The 15595-nt window shown below is 37.8% G+C and overlaps 1 protein-coding gene across 1 annotated transcript in view; it reads right to left on the bottom strand.

Moving 5' to 3' along the window:
• Positions 1-12062: 12062 nt before the first annotated feature.
• The window catches only part of LOC107093840 (AF4/FMR2 family member 2-like), a 297213-nt gene continuing 293680 nt past the window's right edge, over positions 12063-15595 (bottom strand). Inside the window, exons 25-26 of the mRNA XM_015389141.1 lie at positions 15222-15436; positions 12063-13904 (exon numbers count right to left, since the gene is read on the bottom strand). Coding sequence (XP_015244627.1) covers positions 13783-13904; positions 15222-15436 — 337 coding nt within the window. The 3' untranslated portion in view covers positions 12063-13782. The remainder of the gene's footprint in view (positions 13905-15221; positions 15437-15595) is intronic.

Here is a 15595-nt window from a genome sequence, read left to right as displayed (position 1 = left end):
GAGCTTCTCCTTAAAGAACTTAAAAGTTTACTAAAACAAAAGATTTAGTCGTTCTGAATCCTGATATTACGATTTTAACAGATGGGTCTTCAAATAAACACGTAGTTACTTAATATGAACAGTAAATGAATATGGATGTTTAATAGCTTCTTTAAAAGACCAGTCACATCAAAAATTCAGCTGATTTGTTCGTAAAGCTTCTTTTTTTTAGGCCTTTACTCCAAAATCTAACAAGCTCTAATTTAAAAGCCTAAAGTGGAGTTTTTATTCAGCCAGTCTGTGAGCATAGAACTTGTAAATGTTTGATAAGATTTTTACAAGTTGGAGCTCTTTCAGTGTTTCTGAGCTGCTCACAAAGCCGTCTTGATCACAGCACCAGTCCACATGTAGCAGCCGATAACGGCCGCGTACGTCAGTGAGTCCCAGCGCTCAGACTCCATTAGCTGAGAAACATCACACAGAATAAATTCACTCTAATCCCGAGGAGTGAGTTTAGAGGTGTAGTTATGCCGAACTTCAATAATTACATTCTGTAGAGTCTCTGAAAGAGAGATGTGACACGTTCAGATGGATACGATCTTTGGTAGCTTAAATTCAGGAACATTTCCTTTGGTCATCTTTGTCATCTTTATTAGAGCACATTTTGATTCAGCGTGTTAGCATTCAGTCTGTCTGCATCCAACATGTTGAACTGGACAATATTTATCAACAGTAGCATGTGCTATAGAGAGTAAATATATGTAATATTGTGAAAAAGATGAGGATGTTCAAAAACTTTAACTTTCCTCTCAGAGCCTAAAAAATAGAACCTCACTTCCTTTTCTTCCAGCTGAGAATTGAAAGCTTTAGGCAAAAACTGACAGGTTTTTAAATCTGCTCATAATTTAATCCACAAAGACATGAAGCCCAGTTCCATTTGAGGAAAAGTAGCCCCAGATTATTATATATCTATCTATCCCTGCTCACCTTAGAGGTCATAGCTACAAGCTTTTTATCGAAATTATCTCAATAACTCAAAGTTTGCAGTTTAAAAGTATTAATTTTACCAAAAAATGTAAACTTAAAATTACTGCATTTCTCTTTGAAGTTTTTCTTTCACAGAGGCACCTTGTTGAACAGCTAACAGGTCCTCTGGAACATACTGAGTTGATAGGGGTTATTGGGTGTTTCGATTTCAAAGGCTTCATCCTCCAAGGACCTGGTCTACCTGGACTGGGTCCTTTCAGGTCAGTGAATTTAAGGAGGTTGGAAAAGGTTTGGATTCAAACAGGACCAGCCTTCTCTGGCTTTCACTTCCTGCAGGCTCTGTTGCCCAGCAACCTTGACAGTTGATACACAAAGCAGGCAAAGTATGGATACCAAACTTCTCACAACTGTTCTTAGTGCTAATAATATTATCGATAGGGTTGGGAATTGATATGATTTTCATGATTCTGATTCTCTTATCGATTCTGTGAAACAATAAACTTGGTAAGTGCGCGGTGACATTCGTCTACCTTCGCCTGGGACATTCTATTTCTGCCTGCCTCGACGAAAACAGAAGGCAGTGAACGGGAGCTGCCAGTCTCCCCCGTTTTAAATAAATGAGCATCACCTTTCTCTCTCTCCCTGACTTGCGAAGCTACTTTGTAGCATTTTTAATAGCCCCAAAGATAGGTAGGAAATTGGTTTATTTCCAGAAATGGCATCTGATTTACTAGTAACCACATTAAGCACAGCCAGTGATATAAAACTAGCTACTAACCACCAGAGTTGCCTTCCATGCTGGTCGTAACTTTAGCTTCTGTCCGAAAGCATCAAAAACATGCCATTCGTTAAAATATATGCCATGTTGTGTGCGCAGGTGTTTCTGTAATTGTCACTCTGCAATGATTGCAAAGCTCCTTGTTGCCATCTTTCTCCTCCTTAAAATGAAACCAAACTTTCTATTGCTTTACCCGATAGGGCGCCATTTTTTTGTTTTGCTTTTCTAGACTTGCATCTGGTCACGTCGTACTCTTCTTTTTTCATCCACTAGATCAGTGGTTCCCAAAGTGTGGGGCGCGCCCCCTGTGGGGGGCGCAATGCCATTGCAGGGGGGGCGCAGGAAGCGGTATGGATGAATGAAGAAAAAAATAAAAAATAAAAAGCAGTGTTTGCTTGACTGAGCATAATGGACAGTTGTGACACTGCAACCCAGATTTGAGAAGATCTGCAGCAAGCAGGGGGGCCCAGAAGGGGGGCCCAGAAGAAAATCTTTGGGAACCACTGCACTAGATGATGAGAGGACTCAAGATTTCCCACAATGCACCTTAAAAAGAGGTTTTACATCCATGGTCACTAAAAAGTGGTATATGCTTTGAAAGAGTTCTCCTCAAAAAGCATCATGGGATTTGTTAGGGAGCGAGAGAGAACAAAGATGGCACAGGATTTGAGCAGAGACCCGGAGTCACTTGACCAATGGGGAGGGGAAAGTATTGATCATCTGTCCGAACGGTCAGTTAACTGAGTTCACTATACAGCCCACTCTAAAATACCCGCTCTATATAGTGCCTGAGGGGTTAGAGGTTAGGGTGGACATTAAGACACAGCCATTGGTTTTTGTTTTTGCATTGATATAAATCTGTATTTGAGATGAAGGTAAGTTCACCATCTCTGTGATAATTAAATAAGCCAGACTTTGTCTTCCACCCTACCCACATTATAAATGTATCTTTGCCCTTTATTGTTTGTGAGAATTGATTTTTTAAACATTGAAATCAAACTTGACTTAAAAAAGAGCCTTAAATGAGCTTATTAATACAAAGATCCTACTTTGTGTCTTTGCTTAAGACTTGAAAATAAGGACTTATGACCTGAAAAACAAAGACTTGGTCACACCTCTTTTTGCGGCTTTGTTGCAAGTTATATTCCAGTTTCCTAAGCTGTACCTGTAGAGTCCAGTTAAAGTCCACAATGGAATACAAGGTCTGGGTTTCCTAGAAGAAACGTGCGGGGTGGAGGAGTGGTGTATACAAATCTACTGAACTATGATACTTGAGTAACTGTTCATAACTAACTGTTATTGAAATGCATCATAACTCAACCTTACTTCATTATTATCCATTGCCTGTATCCACAATTCTTATATCTAATTTACCAAACAGACAGTAATCAGAGGCAAATGGATTATGAGCAGAAACAGTTTCCTTAGAGAAAAAGCAGATTAAACATTATATTTACATTATACTTATATTCTGTTTTGTAATCCAGTGCAGATTCATCTGCAGCTTTGCTCATTGATTATAGATCAGCTGTGGGAAAACATAGCAGGGCTCCGCTCTGCCTGTGAGACAGCGCTGAGGGAAGCAGGGAGCGATGAAGAAGGATTTCTGCTTTAATGTGAAGTCGCTAAACTAACTGAAAACAAAGAGAAGTCTCCAGATTTGTCTTTAATCGCCCTCTTGAAAAGAGGGGCCTGATAAGTCCCCAAATAAGTCACTATGTTGGCACCACTGGGCTTCCCTCTAAAGCTTTCCTTCATCACACAAAGCACTGTAGGTAATTATAATATTTTATACATTTTGAAATTTTATATTTACATTTATGTTGAATGCTGATAGAATAAGTATGCAGCTATACAGAATGCTACATCATATATTTAACATTGTTTTAACCTCATTTTGTTCATTCTGAAGGTGTGGGAGATTTTATTTTATGTACCGGTAGTAGAAACCCTGAATAGAAGATCTCTCCACAGATCTTTCCATCCAGACTGCTTGTTGCTGGCCTAAAACATCAAATCCCACTGAAATAAAGTGAAATATGCAATAATAATTTGGTTAAGGGGCTACTCAGTGGAGCAGTGGGTAGTGCTGCTGCCTTGCAGCAAGAAGGTTCCAGGTTCACTTGCTGGCCTGGGGTCTTTCTGCCTGGAGTTTGCTTGTTCTCCCTCAGCATGCCTGGGTTCTCTCCAGGTACTCCAGCTTCCTCCCACAGTCCAAAAACATGACTGTTAGGTTAATTGAATTCTCTAAATCCTCCTTAGGTGTGAGTGTGTGTGTGAATGGTTGTTTGTCTCTGTGTTACCCTGCAATAGACTGGTGACCTGCCCAGGGTGGACCCCCCCCACTTGCCTGTAGACAGCTGGAGCTTAAGCGTAATGGAAAATTAATAATTTGATTAAAGTAAAACAACCAAGCCATTTTAACAAATTGCAGATCTGCCGTTAGAGTTCAGGGTCTCACTTCAATAAAAATAGAACTTCCATTATCACATATTTATGCCCCTCAAGAAACTAGACTTTAAATCAACTTTAACCAGGACATCATGTCTTTCTCTCCTCTTCCTCCCTTTTGAATTTTAATATGAAACTTTATTCAGTGAATAAATCGTGTATGCTGAAGTAGCTTAATAGTTGCTATGATGTAGAGATAGGAGTTCATTAGTAGCAATAAGAAGACTAGCTTGACACTTGTGTACATAAAGGCCTCTCAAAGGCTAATTTATTGCAGAATCTCCCTGATTGTTAAAGCAAGCGGATTAAAGCATGCTCTTCTGTTTGCAGACTGTCTTATAGTTATGTTTTGCCCTTTCATTAAATGCTCCACTGGTGTGGTTCACACACTTCTCACATTCTTACAACCAACTTTAAAAAACCATGATGTGAATCTTAAAAGCTCCCGCTAGGGATGAAAGATGTGGCAGACAGCGGGATCACTGGTTCAAACAGGTTTTAATCCATATTTCAGAGACATTAAATATTTAAAAACAATGGAACTGCATCACAACTTTTTGATCATCATCACATAGAACAACTTCATTATAAAAAAGAACCATAGAAAAAAAGGCCCAAAATATAGCACTGGTAGAAAAAAGAAGAAAAAAAACAGTGGAGGTTTTGCAACACATCTGAAGATACGACATGAACCATGTTGGACGGATGTGCTCTCAGTGGTGTTCTGCACAGATCTTTGTTTGGTTTAGCCAGTGTTTTTGATACAATCCACCCACAGATCAGAGTCACCTGCTGCTGATGCTGCTGCAAAACCACTGATGGCTGGTCTGAACAAGATGTCACATGAGGTTGGGATGCATTTAGTGTAAAATTGTTGGTGTTTGGTTGGTGCATTAGTGTGGCCAGAAACAGAGAACAGATAAAAAGATGCAAACAAAATAGTTTTAGCAGTTTTTTTTTTTTCTAACCAGAACAATAAATTCTAAGCTTTTATAGCTTCAGTGTGAAACTCGTAATCGTAAAAGTGAGTTCCAACAATTGTTGAAAGTTCGTTTCACTTCACCATATAAAATCTGCATTAAAAAATAGCTCAAATTTAAGAAAGTCAAAATAATTTTCAGTAGAATTTCACAGCTAAGTCTTAACAGGAAAGCGGAACTGCTGCATAATTTACTTGATAAACAGTTTTACAGTAAATTGGAAAATAAATGTAGGATTTTTGAGATAAAATTTTCACTGTAACATAAGGGTCAAGTTATTTGGTTCTGCAGGGGAACAAAAATCATAGAAAAGCTGTTGAGTGACAAAACTTTACTGGAGGGAATGAGGGGTGACCTTTGTTAACCTTACTGAGTACGAATGCTAAGAGCTAGCAGTGCTCTTTTAGGTTAGCAAAAACCAAAACAGATAATTAACAAGCTTTATTCACTCAAAGATGCATGTTATTTAGCCACTTCAACATTTTTTGTATTTATTATGTTTTTTTTTATTTTGACAGCATTTTTTTTTTTTTTACCATCTGGCCTTTTTGTGACCATATGCAGTTTGTACCTACAAAGAGGATGCTTTCCTTCCGTTTTGACAACAGATCATTTAAGTAATTTTATATCATCCACTGATTGTTTACAGGGTTGTCAAAGTTATTTTGGTTAGACCTCTTAAGTGAACCCAAAAGGGGATCTAGGCAGAATGGAATAGCAAAAACTGAAATAGAAGTATTATTAAAACTGCAACACCTATATGAAATACAAGCAATTTATTCATTATTTAGCCCTCTACATCATGCTATATTTAGCTGTAAATAAAAATAAAATAAATGGTTTGTGCAAAACTGCATAAAATAAGTATGAAGGCCAGAATGAAATTCAATTAGCCCCTTTCATACGGTAGTCCCAGTATTTACCAAGACCACATTCCCAGGGCGACCAAGAATTAGCCCCTTTCACACACTCAAATTAGCCCCATTAAATAACTGTCACTTATTTTCACATTTAACCCGCTAACAGTGGGACTGATGTACCCAATATTCCCTGCAGTAATGCAAAGCTATAGCTTACTCTAATCAAGCCAACATCTAAAGAGGTCCATAGGTTTTGGGGGTATCTCGTTTAGCACAGGGGCTAACTGTGGGTAACGGAGAAGCGCCCAACGGTGAGCTGCTGGTGTTTGTATCTGCTGTCTTATAATCTTTCTGCTAATCGCCTGGCTGTGTGACAGCGGCTGTGTCTAACCGATTAGTGAAGCCAGTTTAACATGTTGACTTTCAAGTTTATCTATAGCATGTTTCAATCAACATTTTTTTGTGCATTTTGAAGTATTGCTTTGGAAGAACTTTATGTAAACAAAAATTTTCTAATCATCTCACAAAAATTCTTTAAAAAGTTTTTACCCTCACTATAGATGGTTTTTGACTTTTTGACAGAGTAAATGCGCTAAAGAGGAGATGGAAACAAATTTTAAAAAAAGTTCTGATATAGTGAATATTTAACTCTCGTGATTTATTCCACCTTTGGCGTCCATGGGTGGGCTGCTCGATGCTGATACGCATACATACTCAAGGATTTATCACTGACAGTGGCCAGACAGGTTTTCCTAATGAGTCAAGAGGCAAAAGTGATCAATCAGGCTGTTGTTTTGCAAAAAGACACCGGGCCATTTCTACCCTTTGTGGATTCCTTCTTCCACCTCTTATTTTCTTATTTACTATCATTCCCTTCCCTTTCTATTTTGTTTTGCATTGTATTAATCCCATTTGTGTATCAGCTGACTTATGATTGTTTCTTAACATGCAGTAAATTAGAGAAATTAATGTTTCTGAAAGTAATTGTCATTTGGCTCTGATCACTGTCTGGGCTAAATTTAAAGAAAAAAATGATTTGTTTTTTTCAGATCTGTGATTTAATTAAATCCAAACTACCAGAGAAAGTCGTCACTGCTGGAGAGATTATTACAGTACATTGGCTTGACACCATCTGCCAGCAACGAACTTTACACTTCCCATTATAATTATAAGTAAAATAATGTTTTATTGTTGCCTTTCATAAATATGTTGACAACTGTGATAATACAACAGCAACTAATGAGATCTGTAATGAGATACCAGCAGTATAGCAGGAGAAGCTGATTATGTCTGTTTCCAGAAATATTGTAGAAAACACACATTTTCATATAGCAAACATTGAAATGATTTGTTGCTTAAGTTCAACTTATCGTATCAATTGTGCAACAATACAAACATTTAATAGTAGCAGTGCACAACAACCCATGAAATAAAAAACTAATATAGGATAATTTTTTCACAGCAACTAAGCCATAAATAATGGAAATGTTTTTGGTTTGTTTGCTAACATGAACGCCAACATTTTGTCTTAGAAACTTGGTTATCCCCTTATGATTTTGAGAATAAAATGAAACTTATCATTCAAACTGGTCTTTATAATGTTTATATAAATATATATTTTTTAATATTTAGATACTTTTAAAAATATGCTTATTACTTTATGTTTAAAAAGCTTACTAGATGTAACAGAGTCAGCGCTCAGCAATGCTTTGTACTAGAGCTCCTAAGATTAGCTAATTTTGTTTTACATTAGCATGGAAGACTTAATCGCGTCACAACACAAGTCCCATCGTTTTGGGTTTTTTTTGGACAGTTTTTGTTGGCATTAAATCTATTGAAGTAAAGCATTAACAGTTAGCCATTCCCCCAAAAATTGTATTTCTCAGCATTCAAACTCAGTAGGCGTTGAACACAGAAACAGCTTTTTGTTAAAACAAGAAAATGTTTTTCTTCTGTTCCTTTGCAAACTAATAATATTAAATATTATGCTGAAATGAATGCATACAGCATTACAGATGATTGCCATTTCAATAGCTATAGATGTGGCTTTTAAATGAAAAATCAATTCAGTCAACAGTAGCACCTAGGGGCGTAGGATGGAAATTACGATAGTTTTAGTATTTCTTTAAGCGCAGTAGATGACAGTAAAAACATTTCAAAGGAGACAAGTTATCGGAAGCCTGAAAACCATCCAATTTTCAATGGATTTTTGAGGTGTGCCCAGATATTCTGCAACATATTGTTAGACATATTTCTGTCAGGAGGGAAAAATAAACAATTTTCAATGGAAATATGTCATCCATTAAGGCCATGTTGGGTTTTAAGCTTGAATAAATAAAAGACTGGATTCACAAATCTGATTTAAGAAAGCCTTTCTGTTTTCAAACCTCTAACTTAAGCATAATCTTAAGAAACACATAGCTAAGCATATTTTAGCTTAATATGTGTAGCTAACTTTAGCTGAAACTGCTAATTTACTTAGATTTTGAGAAAAAAAAGGCAATCAAAGGCAAATACTGTCCCTATAACTTGCCTTTTAGATACCATATATTTCTAAACTTTTTTTTTAAAACCATTAACACACTTGGTTAGTGTAATTTCCCTGCCATATGAATGTTTTAAATTCATAAACTGCTTAGATGCATCAGCAAGACGATTGTTGACAAAATTTTGGCCTTAACCATCCCCACTTTTAACTTGTCACTTAAAAAAAAAGCATTGAAATAAAAATCTCCCCGGAAAAAATTACTTTAAAAAGTAAAACTGCCAAAAGCTAGGCTGTAAAAAACAGAATCATGTCCTCCTTGCAGCCACGAGACATCAAATTTCTCTGGCTAATGAAGAGTAGCTTAGGCGTTAGCCACTATAGCACCAGGGTTTCAATTAAAACTTTGGTAAAAGGAAGGATTTACAAAATGGTTGAAAACACCAACAATTCTTTCATTTAAACAAGAGTATAATTGTGTTTGTATTAGCTGGTATCATGTTTTTGTTTTAAACAAGTACTAAATTTGTATTTGTAAAAGATTCAACTAACGTCTGAAGATAACTAGCTTAGCATAGCTAACTAGCTAAGCAAATGAGGATTTGTCAATAATTCTCCCAATGATCAAATCAGGAATTGTTTGTTTTCTGTGGATCCTTTGAACGTTTTAATTGTTTTTGGATATCCAAACAGCCGTCAGTGAAGTGCATTCAAAGCAGCTAGCTTCAGGTGACGAAAATAAATTCCCATATTCAATCAATTACAACATAAAATAGACTATTTTCTTTTTGTCTTTCTCCAATGGGACACAGGCAATTGTTGGTCTGAAGGTATCATTTATTGCATGCAATAATTTTTAAAGTTTCAAGCAATTCAGACAAAACAAAACAAAAAAAAAAAAAGTCAAATCATTAAGAAAACAAAATACAGCAATGAATGCTAATCAACACGCTTTTTTTTCTTCCCATCTTAAAGCCGAACCCTGGTGTCATCATAACGCCAGTAAAAAAGCTTATGGAGACATTTGATTTTATGAAAAAAAAAGTCATATTTATACCAATATGGTATGGAAAATTATTTAGATTCATTCTTTGTTTTTTTTTTTTTAAATAAATAGAGCAATTCCAACTGGACACAAATAGAGGCACTTGAGTTTCTTTCTTTCTTTTTTCATGTTAACCTATAAATTACTTCCGACATCCAAATTGTCCTTTCACGCACATTCAAGCATGATAAATGATCCCAAACTTATGAAACTCATGCTGGATGTGCTGGATTTACAGAAAGCCTTACAAGAAGATTCTAAGCTTTTGTAGCACAATAAGCAACGGAGGAGAAATCACATAGAAACGTTGGGGATTCTTCTTTTAAATGTACCACAAAGAGTTAAAAATCCCTTAAGTTTTTGGGCTGTGTAAATGCAGCAATAACCTGTGCATGGACCCACATATGTGACACTCACTCATTTTCGTTCTTTCACATTGACCCATTCACAAGACAACAAAACAAAAAAGAAACCAAATACGCACTGCTTCCAGGTGTCACAATCTGTACAGTATATTACACAAACATTATTATTGGTCAGCAACAATTTCGATAGACTTGACAATCAGCTGTACACGTATACACACCAACAACACAACACAACAAATGCTGGGAAACGACTAGAAGATGATCCAGCAGATGATCTGATCTCATTAGGTGCTGTACAAAGTCGCAGATTCGTCTTGACATCGGGGAGCAGAGATGAGATCTTCCTCGTTTACTCGCTCTGCACATGGGGGCGCTTAATTGGAGCCAAATCATACTGAGTCTAGTAGTCCCCCCCCCATCACCACCAACACCGTCACGGTTGGGTTACTATGGGAACTAGAACTGAGCTGGAAATTCACAAAAAGCCCATAACCAGCAAGAGATACTGCTTTTGATTGAAGCCGGCTCTCATTTGGAGGGAAATTGAACAGAGAGCTCATTATGTCGTCGTTTACATCCTAAACTTTCTGTTCACAAACTTTTCTGACTCAAAAAATGACTGTCTGACCCGATCTATTAAACAAGCATGCCTGCTCACATTTATTCTCCCTATTTCTCATGTAATTTAATATTCTTTTAGGAAATAATGCCTGTACTTGTGACCCAAAGGCAAAAAAGGGCATCAGGTCACAGGATCCTTTTATCTACTGTCGCTGGTATTTGATGATGTGATACATCTTATCTGACATCTTATGCCAGGAAACTCATTTCATTTCATAGCTTTAGCGTTCTGCTATTCTTTCTGTTGTGATGGATTAACATTAACTGCCTGTTCATGTTTGTATTGATAAAAAAGTTTTAATTTAAATAATTTTATATCCATTGTTGCTGTTAGTGCAGCAGTTGGCTACATCAAAGAATTGTAAGTTAGGCTTTTACATCCTCAAAAAGTGCTTGATTTTCGTACTTCAGGGCCCTAAAAATCAATCTCTACTTAGAATTTATTTTTTCACATTGATTTTGAAGTATAGCTCAATCAGACCTGTTAAGGTAGGCGTTTATGTATTTAGTGTTCTTTAATTCTAGTTCTATGAAAAGCTGTCTTCTGAATTTATTCAGTTTTTTTTTTACTTCTTTTGTAAAGCACTTTAGTTGATTTGTGGTAGATTAAATAAAATTTAGATTGCTTTTTTTCCCCATAAATTGCTACACATTTCTTTTCATTATGCATTTCGCACAAGAAGAGGAAATTTCCTCTGAAAGATTTACAAAAGCAATCTGCTATTTTAGTATTTTGTTTACTTTAATTTCACAACAGGCCTAAACAAATCAGCTTGTTAGAAAACACTATGACATTTCACAGATTTGTAGGGAAGCATATTGGTGTCAGGAGAAAACACTTTTTTTTTTAAAACTACTGGTTTATCTGTAATTTTTTTCCCCTTCGTAATTATTTGGAAAGTGGACATTAAAATGTAAATAACTTTGTTTTTTCATTTAACACACTGATATATATATAAAGGATTTTTGTTTATGTTTTGATTTGTCCTAATTTCCTAATAGATTTGGACCTCATCTCTCTGTAAATGATTTGGACCACATTATTCCAAAATATTTTTTTTCATGATTAAAGATTTTTTTCAAATGACAAAATATCCACAATCCAGACAAACATTTTTCCTACTGACTGCCCTGTGCTCTTCCCTCTGGTGTTCCCCATTTATGTTGAACGTTTTTCTCTTTAATCATGTAAATTTCTACAAATTTTTTTTTAACACAAATAAAAAAAAAAAATCAAGATAAAAGAAATCCAAACTTTTTTTTGTTTCAAAATGTTTTAAGAGGCACTCTTCTGTAGTGTTGTGCTGATACCATTTTTTGGCCCAGATACCCGATACCTGGCTGTGCAGTATTGGCCGATACCGATACCATCTGTTTGAAATTAATGTGTGTGTGTATATATGAAGAACTGCATACTACTTGGATGTAAAATAATTGCCATCATGGCTTTGTCAAGCTGCTGCTACCTTTGTAAAGCAGGAAAAGGATTAATACAAAGTGAATCCAGTAGAACTTTTTATTGCCTACCTGGAATGGGTGACAATAGTTGAATAAACTTTTGGCTCTCAAAATGGTATCAGTGCCCTATTTGTTGGTACTAGCCGATATCAATACCACCATTTTAGTGCTAGATAGGGACCCTACCCGGTATCGGTACAACACTTCTCTTCTATAGGGAAAAGGGCGACGCCATTTTTACAATACATGTAGTTCAGACTGGCAGTTTTGAATAAAGTCCTAACTAATGGTCAGTGGACTAACTACCCAAGCCTAATTTAACACCTTTGGTTTATTCTTTCCCCCGAGGTCTAACGCTTGGCTAACATTAGGGGTTAGGAAACGTAAATCTACGGTTGGTGGATTTTAGCGATGGGCAGATCAATTCCAAATATCGGTAATATCCATATTGTGTTGAGTCATTTATTCTGCACACAGGGACAGGCCCACAATGGGATTTATTCTTTGAAATCTGACATCTATTTCAATTTGATCATTTTAACTGTTAGTATTAAAAAAAATCCTGAAGGTATTTGATGAAACAATTTATTTGTGGTTTATTAGCTGTTTTTTCTCCTGTTTTTCACAGAAATATCATGTGATCAACCCGGTTCGTAAGCTGGACAAAATTAAAACCACAAAAACATTTAAAATCAGAAGTTCGGTATCCTGCTTAGACATTAAAAGGTATCAGTGTTGATAGTGATATTGTTGATGCTGTTTTTCCTGGGTATCGGACTGATACCAAAATAAGCTGTATCAAACACCTATTGTGGGTTTAGGACTAAAAATGTCGCCCCCTGCTGCACCGTGCCCTTAACATTTTTTTTTGCAGGAATTTGCTTATTTTTGTCCTTTATCTAGAAGCACCCTGATTGGTCACAGTTTTTGCATCCAATCTTGGTATTTATTTTGAAACACATGAAGAAATATCTAGTGAATTTAAAATTTGAAATTAAGCTGCTGACTGAAAAGAGCATTTCCCGCAACTCTGCACACGACACTCGGCAGTCAGGCTTCAGCCTGTCTTCTCGTGTCGGAGGATTCCTCGCTGAGGACTAAAACAGAAGTAGAGGACTGACTTCTGCCTGCTTTGATTCTGCCTGAGGGGTCACAGCCCGGCCTCTTTCTCCCCACTGGTGTGGTCCTTATCTGATGGATCGTTCTGCTACTTTCCCAGCTGGATCAATATCAGCCTGAGGCTTTAAATCCAGACCCAATCACTGACACATTTCTGCTCCTCTGCTGGGCTTGATGAGCCTCTGCTGAGCTCTTTGGCCACATTTAGCTGCCTTAATGCCGCTCACCTATCTTCTAGACAATCCTTCCATCTCAGTAAAAATCACTTTTTTTGTACTTTCTGCTCTCCTTTTGTTCTTTTTTTTAAGTCTGAGTCAAAGGGAGAGTTTGGGGGAGCGCTGTGTCTCCTCAGGAGTTTAAACCACCTGTTCTGACTCTTTGTTGCAGCTGCTGTAAAAAGCAGCATTACTGAGGAGCTGGTCTATGTTCCGGTGCAGCGCTGACTGCAGGTGAATTTCAGCCTGATTAACAGACTCAGCCTAAACCGTTAAGTTACCGTGTGCAAAGCTGGGTCGTTGCAGGGATCTCTGTGGGAAGGGAAGCGTCCTTCCGGGTCTCGTCGCAGCTGTTATCCCAGCTCTAGTTCCCAGGCCCGTTTCTTTTATTTGCTTTCTGTTATTTTTTGTTTTATTTCAGCTTATGTTCAGTGTTTTATAACAGCTGAGCTTCTGTGCGGAGCCAGTGCAGTCCCTGCCTGATGTAGCGCACCAGCTCCGTCATACTGCTCTGCTGACTCAAAGGCCCCATCAACGAGTCCAGGTTCTGGAAGAAGTCTGCAGGAAACAGGAGGGGGAGGAGAGAGACGACAGACAGAGGTTAGAACTGCTGCTGAGGAGAGGTCTGAATGATTTTCTGTAGGAAGACACACATATGAGGTTTAACTCTGCTCTATATTTGTTGTTTCAAAGCTACCATCTTTCTCCAGCACACCTGAATCCAATCAAAGGCTCCTTAGCAGGCCTGAATGCTGATGAGGGAATCCAGCTGTTTCATTCAGGTGTGTTGATGAAGGGATGCACCTAAATTGGTTTGTTGACTCACCTTCACCACTCTGCCTTTATAATTTAGATTAGGATTAGTAACACTAATTCCCTCTCTTCTAACATATAAATATCATGTTGACACAGACTATAAGTCAGCAGTTGCAGGAATATATTTTTTGTAAAACATATAATTTTTACTAATTCCTAATATTTCAAACTTTAAAATAAACATGAAATTAATGTTCACTCACTATTTAATCTAAGCGTAAGACGTAAGGGTTGCAAGTCCCTAGACGTGAAAATATGGTAGAACCACATTAAGACCCAAGAGAAAGAAGTTTAGGGGATAAAATTACTGTAAACTGATTTATGATCTAGTATTAACACATTTACCAAAAGCTTTTCTTGCTTTTATTTTGATATTAGTCATCAAAAGGATTTGGTTTGCATATCTTATTGGGCTCCATGTCCAACTCCACTACTTCCTGAACTTCAGACAGCTCCTTTTGTTCCTGCCTTATTTGACTGGACAAACTTATTGATCCAGGTGTGGTTGTCTATCGTCGTCATGGTTACTGGGCTGGCAGAAGTTCAGGAAGTAGTGGAGTTTGGCATGTAGGCCATATTTATTTTGATGATCTTTCTTGATCTGAGTGAACATACTCCTGTTAAAACGGGCAAAAATAGGGTGGAAAACTTTGAAACCCCTAAAAAAAACGTCTTTTTGTTTTGATATTCGATATAAACACCTCTGTTGGCTTTCATTTGGTTGCAAACTTCACTCCCTTCCTTTCTTAAAATCATATGCTGAATTTGGGGCATTTCTCCAGCTTCTCTTCTGCTGCTTAGTGAGTGTGACCTAAATCTTAACCAGATCATAAAAGCTTTTCTATTTGCTCATCTAAGCGCCTGCTGTCAGGTGGGAGTTCAGACACAGCAGGAGCCACGCTTCTCCAACTGCAGCGGAGTCAGGGGCTCAGTAGGAGCAGAAACACAGTGAAGGAGCAACAAAAACAGCAACAGAACGTTGCTGCTGTGACAAACCAGAAAACGTTTGTCGAGTTATAATCCAAGCAGATGTTGGGGCCCGAGTCTCTGTGGTCCTACCTCTGCTGTCGGCTGCCAGCCTGTCAGCCGTCTCCCAGTGCTCATAGCTCCTCAGGATGTTGTTGGTGATGTTCACATGACTGGCGGCCATGTGGTGGATCCGCTGGGGAATCGCCACACTACCAGACGACCCTGATGCGCCGCCTCCTCCCGGCGCTCCTCCGCTGCTGGCGGGAGAGGGGCTGAGAGAGAGAGGCGACGGAGTGCCGTTGACCCTGGAAAACACACAGACAGGCGGTAAATCCCAGCGACGTCCTGGGGGCCGAACAGGGAGCCTCTGTTTGATTTAAACGAGTCAAAGTGAGACAACTATTCTGGATCTCAGAGAGGTTATAGTAGAACTGCAAAGCTTTACAATAGATTCAGAGGGATTA

This window comes from Cyprinodon variegatus, unplaced genomic scaffold (assembly GCF_000732505.1).
Source record: "Cyprinodon variegatus isolate N-32 unplaced genomic scaffold, C_variegatus-1.0 Scaffold449, whole genome shotgun sequence".
Classification (NCBI taxonomy): domain Eukaryota; kingdom Metazoa; phylum Chordata; class Actinopteri; order Cyprinodontiformes; family Cyprinodontidae; genus Cyprinodon; species Cyprinodon variegatus.
The sequence above is the reverse complement of the archived record's forward strand: the minus strand, read 5'-3'. Positions and strand labels throughout refer to the sequence as shown.